The sequence below is a fragment of the Anguilla rostrata genome, chromosome 9 (genome assembly GCF_018555375.3).
Source record: "Anguilla rostrata isolate EN2019 chromosome 9, ASM1855537v3, whole genome shotgun sequence".
Lineage (NCBI taxonomy): Eukaryota > Metazoa > Chordata > Actinopteri > Anguilliformes > Anguillidae > Anguilla > Anguilla rostrata.
In genome coordinates, this window is record NC_057941.1 from 15,967,322 (window position 1) to 15,984,035 (window position 16,714).

At 40.3% G+C, this 16,714-nt stretch overlaps 1 protein-coding gene across 4 annotated transcripts in view; it reads left to right on the forward strand.

Moving 5' to 3' along the window:
- Positions 1-16,714, forward strand: part of LOC135263031 (AF4/FMR2 family member 2-like) — a 166,841-nt gene that overhangs the window by 27,340 nt on the left and 122,787 nt on the right. For all 4 annotated transcript variants that reach the window (XM_064350577.1, XM_064350578.1, XM_064350579.1 and 1 more), the window contains exon 2: positions 13,162-13,282. In XM_064350577.1, coding sequence (XP_064206647.1) covers positions 13,162-13,282 — 121 coding nt within the window. The remainder of the gene's footprint in view (positions 1-13,161; positions 13,283-16,714) is intronic.

Sequence of the window (16,714 nt, forward strand, 5' to 3'; positions counted from 1 at the left end):
TACTGTTATTTACACTATGAATTTTTACGATGGCTTTAAAGTCTTATCACCGTTCTCTCGTAGGCTGCTCTGATGCGCCTGTTTGCAGTAAAAGAGAGAGATGTATTTCAGGGAAGACTTTAAGGGAGTCACGATTAGTGATAGACAGTTCTTAGATTATTCTCCTGTGTGTATAAGGTGTAAGTCAAGGGGAAGCCAAGATGCAGTCAAACATTACAGATATTTCTTGTGTGAAATCTCTAAAATATAATGGGTCTTTGTATAACCGGCCCACATGGAATCAATTGCAGCCCCGTTCAAAGACCTAATCGCTGGCTGGCTCAGCGGAGGAATAGTTTGGCTAGACAGATGGAGAGAGGTGCCGTAAGATGAAGATCAAGAAGGAATTGGTGCTCTGTCACCCTAAAGCCCTTAATCTGATGATCGCAGAAATAAGGGCCACCAGCAGCAAGTGATAAAATGATAAAATCATCTGTGCTGATATTTTCATGATATATATATATAAACTAGCTATATGAGTGTGTGTGTTTTATATATATATATATAAATGCTCAGTGGCCTGTACTTTATTAGGTGCACCTATCTAATACTGGGTAGGACCCTCTTTTAGCTCCAGAACCGTGGATTCTGGCTGTTTATGCCAAGTTCTGACCAAATTCATCAGACCAGGTGACATTTTTCAAATCTTCAGTTGGTAAGTTTTGGTCATCACGTGCCCACTCTAGCATCATCTTTTTGTTCTCAGCTGACAGGAGTGGAATCCGGCATGGTCTTCGGCTGCTGCAGCCCATCTGTTTCAAGGTTTGACGTGTTGTGCGTTCAGAGATGCCCCTCTGCGCACCACGGTTGTAAACAGCTGTTATTTGAGCATCTGTGGCCAGTCTTTCTAAACTCCTCTGGCCTTTCTCTTTAACGAGGTATTTCCCTCAGAACTACCTTTTACTGTATGTTTTTTGTTTTATCACACCATCCTCTGTGAACTCTAGAGACTGTAGTGTGTGTAAAATCCCAGGAGAGCAGCTGTTTCTGAGATTTCTGGAACCACCACGTCCAGCATCAACATCAACATCATACCGCAGTCAAAGCCGCTTAGATCATCTGTCGTACCCATTGTAACGTTTGGTTGAACAGCCACATGATTCTGTTTGGAGGAGCAGGCTATTTGCGTTCACAAGCAGTTGTACCTAATAAAGTAGCCACTGAGCGAGTATCTGCATGTATTTTTCTCAGTGAAGAAAGTATAGCACATTTTAATCAAGTGCAGGTTTTGTGGTGAATTTTGCATACCAGTGCTCATATCAGTGGATGGTAAGGAAGTGCATAGCTATTATGAATTTCCAAATTGGCATACAAGTCATGATCAGAGTCAAATAATGGTTATACGTGGTCATTGGTAAAATGCCTCTGATCTTCATGGGTCTTTCTTGCTTTTGTGTTGGACTTGCGGATCTGGGGCAGAAGATATTGGATCCGGCCTGGAGCTGATGGTTGACTCTCATTACCGCATTGAAGCTGAAGCCAGAACGTCTGGAACAGCGGGTGAAGCGGAGAGATGATCTGCGGATCACAATGTCACTGAACACTTGACTCAACCTCAGTCGCACAAAAAACACGAGCACTCCAGGTCACGGACCGCAATCTTCCAGACAGTCATCCTCGGAGCTGCCAGCGACTCCGATCGCGGCATTGTCTTTTCAGACGCCGGCTGAGCTCTTTGGTTGGCCTGGTTGTTCTGGCTTGTCACCCCTGTGGCGAGATTAGCGCCGTTGCCTTTTCGACTCGTCCGTATTATTATTGAAACAAACCCATCTGCGAGTGCCGCGGTTCTCCTGGGCCGGCCCCACTCTGTCAGGCTCTTTGTTTGAGTGTCCGGCCTGCCAGCCAAGTGGCCCGGCAGGCTTTTTATCAGCCGCGACGCAGGGCTTCTGTATGGGTATTTGGGTCAGTAATCCACACTGTATTTGCTCTCCTGATTATGTTTTTGAAAATGTTTGCATATTGAACATTGTCAAGTAGCCTATTTATTTTCTGACACTGAAAAGCCACTTCACAGCGGCACTCGACGAACGCTGTGACAGGATATCGGGGACGTGAACAGAATGATAGCCACCTTAGTTTTACAGATCGAAATATACATGGTGTCTACCCTTCGGCTGCTTAAGCACGGTCGTGGAAATGCATTTGCTGCATTTGAGATCATGAATGAACATGCGACATGTTTTTCAAATTATAGCTCCTTTCAGTGTATTTCATGTGCAGAGCTTAATCTTCTAGCCCGCAGCATGAAAAATAAATGCAGCTGTTCTCTGTATTTATTTAGCCAGATATGAGTTTTCAGACATGCGGTAACCCCGGCTAGTAGTGAGACGATATCTTTCCCCGTGCCGGGCCCCTCTCACAGGGCTGGTATTTAAAATAAACCATCATGGTCGCCAGCTCTGGAGAAGACTGGTAACGTGTCTGTTCATCTGAGGGTCAGGGCCATTAGTGCCATTTCCCTCTCAAAGCCACTGATTACTCCAGATCCCCTTTAGTGTGGACACAGCAAATTACGGGCGGCCAAGAGGAATTTCTAATATGCAGAGAAGCGGAGAGGGAGAGAAACGCTCTGTGGCTCGGAGAAACGGCGAAACTGTAAAGGCTGTTGACATCTCATTTCACCCCTTTCTGCGGCAATGTGCGGCTCCTCTGTGGTTTTTTCGCGGAGAATAAAATTGCCAATATCTGATTGTGTGGGGGAAGATGATAATGCTGGGGAAAGGAATCCAGGGTGCAGACTCTTACCCCTGTTATTTCCCATTAGAGGGATGGTTCCATCTGATAAGCGTGGAGGTGATGGGGATCATCTCCATTCACAGGTGAAATGAGCACATTTCATTTGTCTGAGAGCTACCCGGTCTGCCATAATGGAGTCAGCATAAAAGGCTTTATACTCTCATCTGAACAGGTGACTAATATCAATATCAGAACTTCAAAGGCTCACACAGTTTAATAATAGAAGTTATAATAGCTAAAATTATTATTATAAAAAATGTTGTGTTAACAGGTTTACCCCAATTAGCGAGAATGCATGAAAATATTGAGGCTCTTTCCATGTATTTTAACTTAATTTGCCACTACACAATTTTAAAATTTTGTTTGAATTGTTTCATTTTATATGGCTCTCAGTAAGTGATTTAAAAAATCTAATTTATTTTAGTTTATTTGTTGAGGATATTGTATTATTTTTCTAAATGATCAGTAAATGCAGCACTTAATTTTAGTTAAATGCTGAATGGAAATGGAATGCTTGCAGTTGCCTTTGTGTTGCATTACATCTCTTACTTTCATCTTATTAATATTTTCTTACTGCAGTTTTACTTGAAGTTATATTTTATTGAAAAACAGCATTTTCTCTCTTTTGTGTGCAGTTCAGCAGTAGAAGGAAAAGGTGAAAATATTGTGTCGCCTGAGCATGAAGGTCATGACAGAAAGTGTGTCATGAGAGTATGATCCTCGGCGCGTGAGTTATAAAGGGAACTGTGACCAAGGGCCCTGGGTCACGGTGCCAGTTTTTCCCCATATGCCATAGTTTACCAAACCATTGGTGTCCTGAAGTGAGAAAATCCACTTACAGTTCCAGCCTGTAAAATGATTCTCAATAGGCTTTTGTCTGGATGCTTTCAAAACACTGTGCATTAGTGTGGAGCGAGACACTTAGGCAAGTGTTGAGTGCTGATTAGTGACGTCATCACAGACTGGTGCGCAGGCCGGACTGTTTGCCTCGCATCTCTTTTTGGACAGCCTGAGGTGGGGGTGCCACTTTTTCTGTAAATATTACAAACAATACTCCTCATACCCCAGTGACAGCGTGAGCAAACCATCCAAACTACAGACGTTTTACTTATGTATTTTTTTCATGTTCTGGGCCCACAGAAAACACAAACAGACTATTAACAGGAGAGAAACACATACCAGCTCGTTAGCATTGCACCCATATGATGCATTGCCTGGAGTCTGTGTAAAAAATGGTTATTACTGTCATTTAACGTATTCATGTGCCACTAAGCATGTTTTGGAACGTCAGTTAAGATGCTAGATTATTGCCGTGTGTTGTCGCGTGGGATAGCCGTCGTCTCATTACATCGCTTTATGCTCTAATTTCATTCACTGTCCCTCTCTTCTCTAAGCTTAATTGCTGACTGGTGTGATTACGGTGTGGCTAGTGCTCAATGAAGTATTGTCCTTATTGAGCATATTTATGTGGACAATCACCCTAATCATACTAAACTATGAGTGTTCTCACTGGAAACAGGAAGTGATCACGATTCCTCTGCAGCTGATGTAATTTGCAGTTTATTAGGGGCAATTTTATTGCAGCGCCAATTTGAATCGTGGAATCCGATTAAGGATAACCGAGTGAAGCTGAGGTGTCCTTAACTAATGTTTCTTTTAAATAAGCCGATTTTGGTTTGCATTCTGCCAGTTAAATAATAACTGAAGATTGGGAGCCGGGAGAGACTGTTCATACTTTATGCATATATGCTTTTCAAATTAATATGTTAATTTGGCTAAATTGGTCTCTATTTTGAAAAGATGTCGACAACTTTATATAATGTTTTATATTGTAGTCTTATTGGTCTAAGGGCCTTTGCATTCAATTACTTGTGCTTCTTAAATTATTGAGATTTATCGTCAAATTTATATGAAATTTTATAGCTACCACCTGCTGACTGTGAAATGAAAAATGTTTAAAAAGTCATTAATGCAGCCGGCAAACATAATAAAACTGACGTTTTATGTTATTGACATTATCTAATTTGGTAGTACTAATACCAAATATACCAAGCACATATTTTAAAAGTGTAAAATTAAGTCTGGAAATGGCGAGGAGGTTTCACTCTGATATTGACCCATTTGCTATAAAATAACTGCTTTTTCTTTTAACATAAGATTTACACGTATGTTCCTTTCAGGAAAATGTTGCTTATTTACAATAAATAAATGTTAAATAAAGTCAATTTAATATTCATTTTGAATAATGAATGTGTATTTTGGTATAATACTTCATAGTATCATTATTATGGAACTCAACTTCACTGGATCATGATCATTCCAATATAGCTACTTCTTGTTATTTGCAAGCCAATGAAATATTGCCCTTGTAAGATTAAATAAGAATAAAGCTGAATTAAAGGTGAATGTGCCTGTTATTTAAAATAAAAAATTGGTGTACTATTTAACCACCTGAAGTCGTGCTGGCCTGTATTCGGCCCAGTGTGGGTTTGTTTGGATTCATTCTGTTTTTTTCTGTGAAACTTTCAATCAATCTGGTCACACAGTATGCCTTTTGAAAGTGTTAAAACTCTGGGTTTTTTCTCTATAAAATATTTTACGATGCCAATGTTTTCGTGACAGTGGTTCCACATTTTGTAATTTGGGTAGGCAAAACAGGCTTGGTCCTCATCTTCTAAGCATTTTGGAAATCCACAGACGACACAAATCAGGGTTGGTATCCTGAATCAAATGTCACTACCCTAATAATGGGAAGGGTCTTTCAAACAAAATCCATAGTACTTTTTATATATCTGGAACAAAATGAAGCCACCTCCAAGGTTCACTGTCCAGTACTGGCCAAGCAGTCCCTCAGTGTCGCCAGTGGGACCTGCCATGTGTCAAAAACTTGATGTGGAGAGCATAACTTCTTCCTAGTGCACAGCCAGTCAATGCTACAGAAGGAGTTAAATAAAGATGTCCTTTTCTTTGAGATGCGGCACCTGCAAGGGGAACACAGTTATTCTATAGCAAGCTCAGGTATGCAGAACTGTTTGCAGAACTCATAATAAATGTCCCCAGTTCTGCTATTACACGTCATCATCCAGAGTCAAAAGATATTCTCTTCAAAATGAGAAGTATACTTACAGTCACAGATTCATAGGTTAAAAAGCCCTTTGCTGTCTTAATAGCAGTTATTTCGCACCATTTGCATTTTTCTCCACTGTTGTTATTGTGTGTGACTGCTGGGCTTGTAATAAGTTTAGCTAAAGAGAGGTAGGGCTGGTTCGTGATATTTCCCTAGCGCATCTTGATTGAGGTTCCATTACTGCTTGCATTGTTTCATTCATTTATAATCCATACACTCTAAATAAGTTATTTACACTCCTGTATAAAGGAATTTGCACAAATAGCTCACAGTTTTGTTTGCATTATCTCAAGGTAGTTGAAACTCCAAAAGGAATATGAGTAACTACGCTGTCTACATACCCACACACTGTAATATTTAGCTGCAGATCAGTAATTACCATCATTTAAGTAATTGCCTTTTATATGATTATGAACTATGAAATTCATGAAGAGCAGAAAATGGAATGCAATGTGCACTGCATGCTCATTACTGTATAATCAACGTGCTGTTCTAAATTCCTGTGGTGATTATGCTGTCTGTCGAGTACCATATATGTTCAACCATGATATGTCTTTGTAGCATAATTACAATGGGAACTGCCTCATAGTTACCTCTCCCATGAGTTATACTGTTCTTCATTGGTCTATCATTTTTAAATGTATTGAACTGCTCCTACATCCCCGCCCAAGGGAATGGAATCATGCACAAAGCAATCTTTAAACAACTATGGAGTTCAGCTGTATTTCATATATAGTCTGACCACAGTTTACAAGGTTTTGAACACATTATGATTCAGTGCATCACATGTGGGTTTGCTAAATGTTTTAGCGTTGTATTTTCATTTTTTATGTTCCTGTGTGTGCAAGACGTGTTGTTTTTGCCCTTAATAACGGTATTCACGTATTGAACGTTTTCACGAAAAATCGTTTGCAAAGTTTTGAAGAAAGCCAGCCTTTCTTTATGATACACTTTAAATTTGCACCTTTTGCAGGATTTATGTAAGAGTTTGCCATCGCGCTTGATTGCGGTCCTCGATGAAGGGGAGAGAGAAACGAGATGAATGAAACGGGTTTTTGGAACAGAAGGGCCCGAGGAGAGAGAAAAGATTGTCGAGTGTCTGAAAGCGCTCAGATCTCAGCGGCGTTTGTGCAGCGCATGCACGCCGCGGCCTACTCGACCAAACGGGAAGAGTCTCAGAGGTGACGCCGCTAATAAACAGGCTGATAACCTGCTGCTTGCCAATTACTGGGAGTGAAACTCATTAACATGAGAGGCTCTTCTTTTTTTTAAAACCGGAGGCTCGCGTCTTACCCAACGTTCATTCATTTAAATCATTTTATGCCACTAGTGTCTTTTATTACCATTTTGAAAAGTTTACAGCCCAGAACCTGCCTCAGCTAGCTGATTATTTATATGTTTGCCCTTTTTGCACATGCACCTGTTTTGACCTTCAGCTTACAGAAAAGAAAAGAGTTCAATTTGTAATGGCATGCCATTGAAATTTGTGTGATATTACCCATGAGACCCTTCAATATCATCTGTAGTATCCTATTGCCCGTACTGGTAAAGCTGTTGATAAACAGCAAGCACTCACATTTGTATGATTTTTGAGATGGGTTTGCAGATTGTAGTGTAAGTAATGTTGAACTGAAGGTGCAGGATTAGAAAGTTTTTTCACATTTTTGTCATCTTTGTGTGTTTCGCTAAAGGTTGCTGCCCGTTGTTGCTGCGACATTGCTATGGTGCAACACACACAGGCATGTATGCGCAAACACACGCCCACACACATGTACATGCCGTATGAGCAGGTTCAGGCTGTGGTTTTTTTTTCTCATGTGTGTGGAAGCTTAGTGGTTGGTGTGGGCGTTGAAACCCCCGCAAGTGGGGGTGGGGGGTGGGGAGCTGGGGGTGGAGGGGGGGGGGGGCAGATGAGGCAGCGGGGTGCTCTGCTGTCACCATCAGTACAGGGCACAGCTGCGCTTTGACATCAGGCTCGCCGGAACTCTCCCACGTAGGTCCTTCAACCCAACCACAAAGGACCGCTCCAGAAAGCTCTCCACAGCCACACAGCGTTCACAATCTGCTCACTCTGTGTGGTCATGCCAAGGTGAATCCAGGACAGAACCGTGACCCGGTTACTGTTGACCCCCCATGATGGCTGGCAAGATTCGTTCTGTTTTCATCCTCAAAATCTCTTGGCCGAGGCTTTGCAGGCTGAAAACACTCAAGGGAACAGATGCAGAGCATTAACCCCACATGATAGTTTGTTTGCTCTATAGTGTTTAGGTGCACTGAGACTCTTCTAAAATACTGTGGTCTCTTAAGTTCATAATGCATTTTATGTTTACGTGTACCCGGTGCTGCAGGAAAAACTACTGTCTGTGACCCTTTATTGTCTTTTTCAAATTCAAAGACTGTTGTTTGCTTATGGTCCTCTAAGCCTTCATAAACTTGCCTGGAAAATTTCATCGACAATCTGATCGTCAAATTCAGCCCTTCCGTGGTAAATCAGGAATAAAAATAAGAATGCCACCTTCACTGCCCCACTTTTAGCGGGAGAAGTAAGCAGGTCCCTACCTTTACAAACGTATAGAATAGCTGCAACATTTAACTGTGGTTTTAATGAGCTGATACCTCCAATTCATTATTGCAGTTTAAATCTGGAATCAACAATGGCTGTTAAAGTCTAGTATCTATGCCTTACGCTGTTTATTGTATCTCGCCATATGAGTCACACAATGGAACTGCACACCGAACTGGGTAGGAGCTTGGGGGAAAAAAATCCGGTCAGAGCTATTTGGTTATCTTCCAAGTGCAGTGGAGCTCAGCTGAGATTAAATTTACTCGGTTCACATTGGATATCAGTATTAGTTTTTATGTTCTGTTGGAAGGAGATGAGGGGGGGGGAGGTGTGTAGGTGCAGAAATACAAGAAAACAAGGGGGAAACAAGAAAAAGGAGAACTGGAAAGGTCATATTGTTTAGGAGAGGTTGTCTATATTTAAATTGGCCTATGGAATTTGCAAAAACAGAAACAGACACAATATAAAAGGAACGGAGAGTATGGAGAAGTGAGCAGAAAGTCATATGGTCCTTATGTGCACTAAGAGTATCTAAGTCTTTCTGTTTTAATTACTCCCCATGAAGCGCAGACTGACTCTAAACACCATTGCATTAGCAACACAATTCTGTGACAAAGGATGGCACATTTTCAGAGAAGCCCGTGGCAGCTGTAAATTACTATCACGCTCTGCTTGCATTGCCTTGTGTGCAAAACAGGCCAGCGTGTAATATTAGTGACATCACTGTCAGTACTGCTATGCCACCTCTGTCATCTCTTATTTTCCCCCTCTTTCTCATTACAGTATTATTCTTTCTTGTAAAAGAAGCTCGAGTTGGTTTCAAACTTGGCCCAGTGTCCCCATGTTGTCTCTCCCTTTCTGGGGTAATCAGGTTGGGGCATAAATGTTTTTGAGAATCCAAAAGACACCCTTAGGTTTTCTAGTACTGAGCAAGAGTGGATTAAAGACAAAGTGCCCCTTGCCAATTGACTCTGCCTATTTGTTATCACTTTATTTTTTACTGGGGTGATGATGGACGTGTACAAGATTCACTCTCAGGGTGTTCACAAAAGATTTTGGAATGGAACACACAGGCATGACCTGCAGGAAGAATTCTCATATTATGATAGCATTATGATATGATGTCAGCATAAAATGAGAATTAAAATGACATACCATACAGTACATTAGCATAATGCAGTGGTTCCCAGCCTCAATTACATAAAAAGAGGTAACAAAATGATTAAACTGATAAATTTAAAGAGGTTACTCAGTAGCATTCCTAATTGGTGAAAGTGTAGACACATGGCCACTAAAACTAACCATTCGGTAGATAATGAAGAATTCAAAGACAATGCAAATGATAACGAGCCAAACCTGGATTGTGTTAATAAGTTTAAGCAAAAAATTATTTTCTTGAAATTTACTGTAGAACTTACTGTAAACACATGTGGTCAACAACCTAGCTAATTAGGAGCCTATTGATTCACCTTTGTTAATTTGATGAGTTCAAAATTTTTGTTTCTTCTTTTTATGTAATTATTTGCAGTATAGCACAATAAGCACAATGTGAGCATGGGATTTTTATTCTTCATGTGATGCATCGCTATTTCTGACAATGTGGCTTACGAGGGTAAATAATCCCTCTAAGCACGAAAAGCACCTATTTAACCAAAATTAACAGCTTGTTAAAATTCAGGTTGCAACTTTGGTTGGATAAAAACCAGCACACATCTCCTTTTGAAATGTCTGTATATTCTAATTCAGTTAATATTTTTTTCCAAAACATAGTATTGTTATACTTGTCAAAATATTTCACCAGAAACAACCACATTGGAGAATGAAAACCAAATAGGCATTTTTATAATATACATGTATATATTGTGTATTTCTTCTACATTGGATGTATCTGATATATCAGATTTACTTGGACTGCACATGCCATAGTTGAGATTTTATTTTTGAATCTATTTCTTGCTCGTATTCATACCTGACTGTGCATTTTGAAATAAGATTTGAAATAAGAACACAAGCACTGGCAGGCACATCACGCTGTCTGGCTTCTGCAGTTTACTTCTGGAACCCTCTAGCCGACCACATAACAATGGAAATCTCTCATTTCTGTCACGTCTTGAGCTCCTGGCTTAACCACCTCTCTAATGCGTGCTCTCACCCTCCCTGCGGTCCCTGGGGAGGCCTGTGGTTAGCTGGAGACATGGAGCTCTGGACCAAAGCAGGGGATATAGGACTGGGGCTTATTATGTAAATGAGGAGGCAAACCGAATACCTGATTGGATGGACCCTTGGTGGCGGCTCTTATCTAGGTGCTACTCTGGCCGATATTGAGTGCGAAACAGCTCTAGTCTTATCGAACATCTCCAGCCTTTAAGCCCCTGAGCCCTCCAAAGCCAAAAGTAATTAATGATAGACAGTTATGTGGGGGAGGCGGCGGGATTCGCAAAGTTGTGAGTGTGTTCCCAGATGAAGAACGAAATGCTACACTGAAAAATGATAATACTCACTGACAGGCACTGATCATCTTCGAACATAACAGATTTGATGTGGAAGAACCTCAGGATGTAAGAACAGAGGTTACAGTGCCTGAAGCTAATGTGGAGCTTTTACCATTTAGCTTGACTGAGTTTAAATAACATTCACTGCTTAGTCCTTTCATTTTAAAAAAATGCTGTAATTCTGCTGTAGTTGCCAAGAATTGAAGCAAATGTGGGACTACTATGCAAATGGCTGAACTGGTATATGTCCTGGTTTTAATAATGTAGACTGTTATGCAGGGCAAAATTCACCATCTCTACTCAATGTCAAGTGAGCACTGATTCAGCATATAAATTATAAACCCACATGTCTGTGTATTTTTGTTTTTCATTGTGAAATGTCTTTTCTCTTTTCTTATGTTTTTGTTCACTGATAGTGAAAGACAACTCTGTAGCATCCAAACTCTAGTGCCAACTAGCATTACCAGCGGAAGGATATGTAGCTAAGTGATGGATGTGTACATAATGGTTTTAGTTTTGTACTTGATTAAAAGTTTTTAAAATACCATTTTATTTTACTTTTTCCATGCATTTTATTTGTAGCCATGGCATAAGAGATATAAACCGCTCCAAGCCAGTCCATATGAAAGAATATATCACACATCAGGGTGGTTTTCTCAGCTTTCAACCTTGAAACCTTTATTGCAGGGAAGTCCCACTGAGACCTAGGTCTCTTTCTCAGAGGAGCCCTGATTACAATACAAAACATTTACAGTGACAGTTTTACGAAACATAAAGTACAGTTTAGATACAAGGAATTCACATACACCAAGCGCAAATATATGGAAAAAACATTAAAACCTCTGGTGGCCGATCACCACCCTGTCGTGCCATAGCCTATATTCTTGTATATGCAGGACCTGTTGTGGTTTTATATATTTATTAAAAAGTGAAGTAATAATTTTTAAAATGTGTTGTGTGTTCCATTTATCTAACAATACATTTTGACTGAAGAGCTTAATCCATTCAATGTGACATATATGCAATAATAGAAGAAATCAGGAAGAGGGCAAATGCTTTTTCACGGCACTGTATATAGTATATGAAGTGTATATAAGCTTAGTGTTGTTTATTCTCATCATAATGGGGCATTAAATTATTGATACTTTAAGCACAGCCTTGCAGTAACAGGCTGTCACCCACATCCTGGTATAATTGCACATAAAGTTACCACCATTATCTTCGATTGTAACTGTGGCCTTTACGCGCACATCTCATATTGGAAGTAAAGGCTTTTTTCGGTTATACAAGATTTAATTCGTTCAATTTATGCAATAAGTAGTGTGCACTTGATTTTATTGTCTACTTGACCAAACATTCCTGGAAATATACTGCATGCTTTGAAGTAGGAACATGCTGTAAACCTTCTTTTTCTGCCCTTATGTTTCCAGAAGGAAAACTGCTAAGCTTTTATCTGGCTTAAGTGACATTTTCCTCTGTTAGAGTTTTTTATACAGAACGTTTTGCTTATCATTTCTCACATTTGAATTCTATCTGGAATATTTAGCTCTCGCAATCAACTGTGTGTTAACAAGCAACCGAGGCAATGTCATGCCAAGGCATTTTGCATAGCCACCTCATTTCCCTGTGCAGAATTTTAGGCATTACGTGGGTTGCTGTGTCATTTAGAAGTGAACAGCAGTTCTGTATGTCTCAAGCACTGGTTGAGGGCCTGCCGCTGAGATAAGCATATTAACTATTCCACATCATTTTTAACCCTTATTCAGGCCTTTATCTGTTGATGTTACTGTCCATACTGCTATATGATGTTACTAATTTATTTTCTTTGGCAACTGGCATCTTTGCTTCCTATGTTTGAATTGTTGCTACACCCATAGTACTAGTTAACCCTTTCTGCCCATATGTTTTTTCTAGACTCCTTAACCTCTTCTTAACCTCTTTTTGCCTGCTGTGCTTCGTATTCCATGTCATTCTGAAATGCAGCTTTCTTCCCGGTCTGTAACACAGTATTTAAGTGCCAATCCAGTCATTTTGTCTGTGGGGCTGTGTTTCCTTCATCTGCTTAGTGCCAGCTTCTGTCCATTAGAGAGATAAGGGGCTTCTCTTAAATCTTTTCATGGAAGGGATTCAATATTTATTCCTCACAGGCTATCTCATGTCATTCTTACCGCCCTTTTTTTCTGCCTCACTTCCTGTCTCCACAGTCATTACGAGCAGGACCGCAGTGCACTCAAGAAGAAAGAGTGGGAGCGGAGGACTCAGGAAGTGCAGCAAGATGAAGATTTGTTCTCCTCTGGGTTTAATCTGTTTGGGGAGCCATACAAGGTAAGGGCCAATCACAGTCGCCGCATTCTCATCTCTTGGAGGGCATTACCTAGCAACAGGCGTGGGGCACTGTTAAACAGATGTAGAGCAGCACAGCATGGGACTCTGCAACCGCTTCCCCCCGAAAACACACACATACACACACACACACACACATACACTGCAAATAGTTCGGCCCTGCTGAATATGTGAACCCCCTTTTGCATCACTGGTACATGCAAAAAATTTAAGTTAACAGCCTGAGCCAGATGTCCATCCAGCAGCATCTGGCTGTTTTCAATCACATTGTTAGAAAGAGTCCAGATCACCTCCTCATGGTAATTTATGTCAGTGCATTTCGATCTTTAAGGCTGCATTTTACAACTATACTCCATATCCAGGACACTATATGAACTTGTACTGCAAAATCTGCAGGTAAAATCTATAGAATAAAGGAATCATTTAGTCATATTTTGATGTCTTTGTGTCTTCAGCATACCTTGCTGTGAGCAATCCAAATGGACAGAATTATATATAAGAGCCAAGATGCATTGATGTTCATGATTTCCTCATTGTAAGCATGAGGGGGTGGCAGAGTAGCATTATGATTAGGGAACTGCACTTGTAACTGGATTTGGATTTGATTCCTAGCTGAGGTGCTACTGTAGCAAGGTACTTTGCCTGAACTTCTTCAGCTAAACAAATAATAAAAAATCCAGCCGTATGAATGGATTGTCTTTAAAAATGAAATTTATGTAAGTGCATATGCTAAATTCTAAAATGTAATGCCTCTCCTAAAAATATCACGATATTTAGACTGGTATAAGGAAGCATGCAAGTGTTATTTCTTAGGAAGTTCCGGGGTCATGTGTTTGAAACAAAGACAAAAAGCATACAGTACTTTATAAATGATCTAATTTCGAGTTATAACAGGTGTTTGCGAAGGGATGAAGAAGCATCTTTGTTCTTGTGGGCGGATTCTAAAACAATCTATTATTTATCTATCGCAGTAAAAATGTTAATTGTTTTAACCTGCCTTTGACTGCGAGGCACTTGTCTCAGCAGGCTCCATTCTGCAGTTATGTCTGCTCTTTTAAGGTGGCAGCATTAATGTCCTTTAGCCTGTTTAATTTGAAAACTGTAACGAGATAACAGCGTGCCTAATCGTGATAGTGGTTATATTGAAGTGTCTCACAAGATTAGAGTGGCTCAGCAGTTCTTGTTCTGTTAGATGTTCCTTGTCTTCTGTGATTGCAGTGCAGAGATACAGCCTACTGTAGGAGGTTGCCCTAGTATTCGAGCTGTATTAGGCATTTTAATGTGCAGGGATATGGCATCATTGACATATTTGTTGAAGTGGGCAGGGAGACAGTCTTACATTTTCAGTTTATTGTTACAACACCCATTTTGCTAACTCTGAAGGTTAATGGTAAAACACAATGAAAAGTCACTGTGAAAATTACATTAAGAACATGTTGGTGTAACTAAACCGAGCATGAAACATTTTGTAATGCGGGCTCGGTGTGAAAGTTTGAACTTTGAGCAATGACGGACACTTTTACCGTCTCTTCTTCTGTGTTATGGGGAAAGCCAATATACAATTCCTCCTGACCACTGACTGGTGAACAGTGCAGGGCTGTTTATAACGCTCTGACAGAAGCTAGCGGAATCTAGGTTAATGTAATTCCATCAGACTTCTTCATTTTCTACCTATTTCATTTTTGTCACAGGCATTTATCACAGCCATTCGTCTACATTTATGATCTTTTCACTGACACCTCCCTGCTGAACCGTGGCAGCGGAAGGGAAGCTCGCTGTTTTTGTTTTTGTTTGCAAAGGCCCTTTTTTCTTAAACATATCCATCTCCCCACCACGAGCGGGATGACAAGGCAAACCACTCTGAGGAACATCTGTGAAGGTACAAACCGTGTAAATATTGAGGGATCGAGTTTGCCGTTGGTCCTGAGTGCGGGGATCAATGGCCTCTCTTGCTGCAGGGCCCCTTCTCTCTCCAGTGGATTGAGTGCTGTAATCAAACTGGATGGATGGGTTCCTGGAGAGGTGGCAGAGGTACTGAGGAGCAGGTGAGGGTGACCTTTACTGCTTCTCAAGGGCTCTGCTCATACCTACTGTTAAAGATGCCAGGCCACTCTGGGTAAGAAACACTTTACCCAGCTTACCGGGAACCTTGTTCTAACTCTACATCTCTCTGTCAGTCCTCTCTCATAAAGAGTACATTAGCCACTGATAACCTGGAAGCACAAAACCCATAATCTATCATCATCTGTAAAGAGATTGTTGCTTTCCTGGGAATAATTACAAAACAATAACATGCCCTAACTAATTCTGTCTGTTGCATTTTTTGGTTTAAGTCTTGCTATGCATCTACTACTTAAGATAGCATATATTTCAGTTTTTTGCTATTTTGAATAGTTTAATTGGAATCTTTCAGTGTTTGAAACATTAGCAGATGAACTGGTGAAGCAGCTTTTCTTCATGGGGATTTGGTTGAACTGTGCATGAATTTGGAAACACATTGATTAGCTTGGTTGCCTCAGTTACTGCAGGATGTGCTGTTACTTTGTCTTACACATGCAGTTAATTCTGGGGAGCTTTAAAGACTATGACTCATGAGAAAGCAGCCTTGTGATTGATTAGATGTTGAGGAGATTTATCTAGCACTGGACCTGAGCTGACACTGCCTCTCTGATTCCCCCACTCGAGCTAAATGGCTAGAATCAAATTGGACCTTCGCAGTTCTTTACTTTCATTGTAATATTCTTCCACATACACTTTTATATGGATTCATTATCTTGCCTTTTTATATAACTATAAAATGCTAGAGATAGTTCATCTGTGGAAGATGGCATGCTTTTCAGGAAAACAGTGCTTGGAAACAAATGCAATCCAAGCAATATCATAAAAATAAAAAATAAATGAAGTATGACAGCTTTTTCAGTTTTCAGCAGCAGCATTGGGACAAAAAGGGTTAAATGGTTTCAGTGCTAGCCACTTCTACCGACACTAAAGAAATTATCTGAAAGACCTGAAAACAAAGAAAGAAGTCACGTCAAGAGTGAAGAAACAACCAAAAAGCATAGACAAGTGGAGGAAGTAGACATGATACATATATTCCGTAAGGCTGAACCTGCAGAGTTCTGACTTTCAACTTCTGAAAGTAATCGCATCAGAAAAGGTTAGAAGCATTGTTACATTTTTTAAATGTAATGTTGTACTGGATAAATTATGAAGGTCACCTTGTGGGCCTTAATCCTCAACCCACTATTTTCCATAGAACCTCATGCAATTCCATACATGTCTTTTAACTTGGTTCCTTCTGTATTGGGGCATATTAGTCAAAAATGGAAGTTAGAGCATTTGTCTTTAGTGTGCTGTAGAAAATGTAATACATGCACCTTTTCCCCTACATGACATTATTTGTAGAGCTCCCAT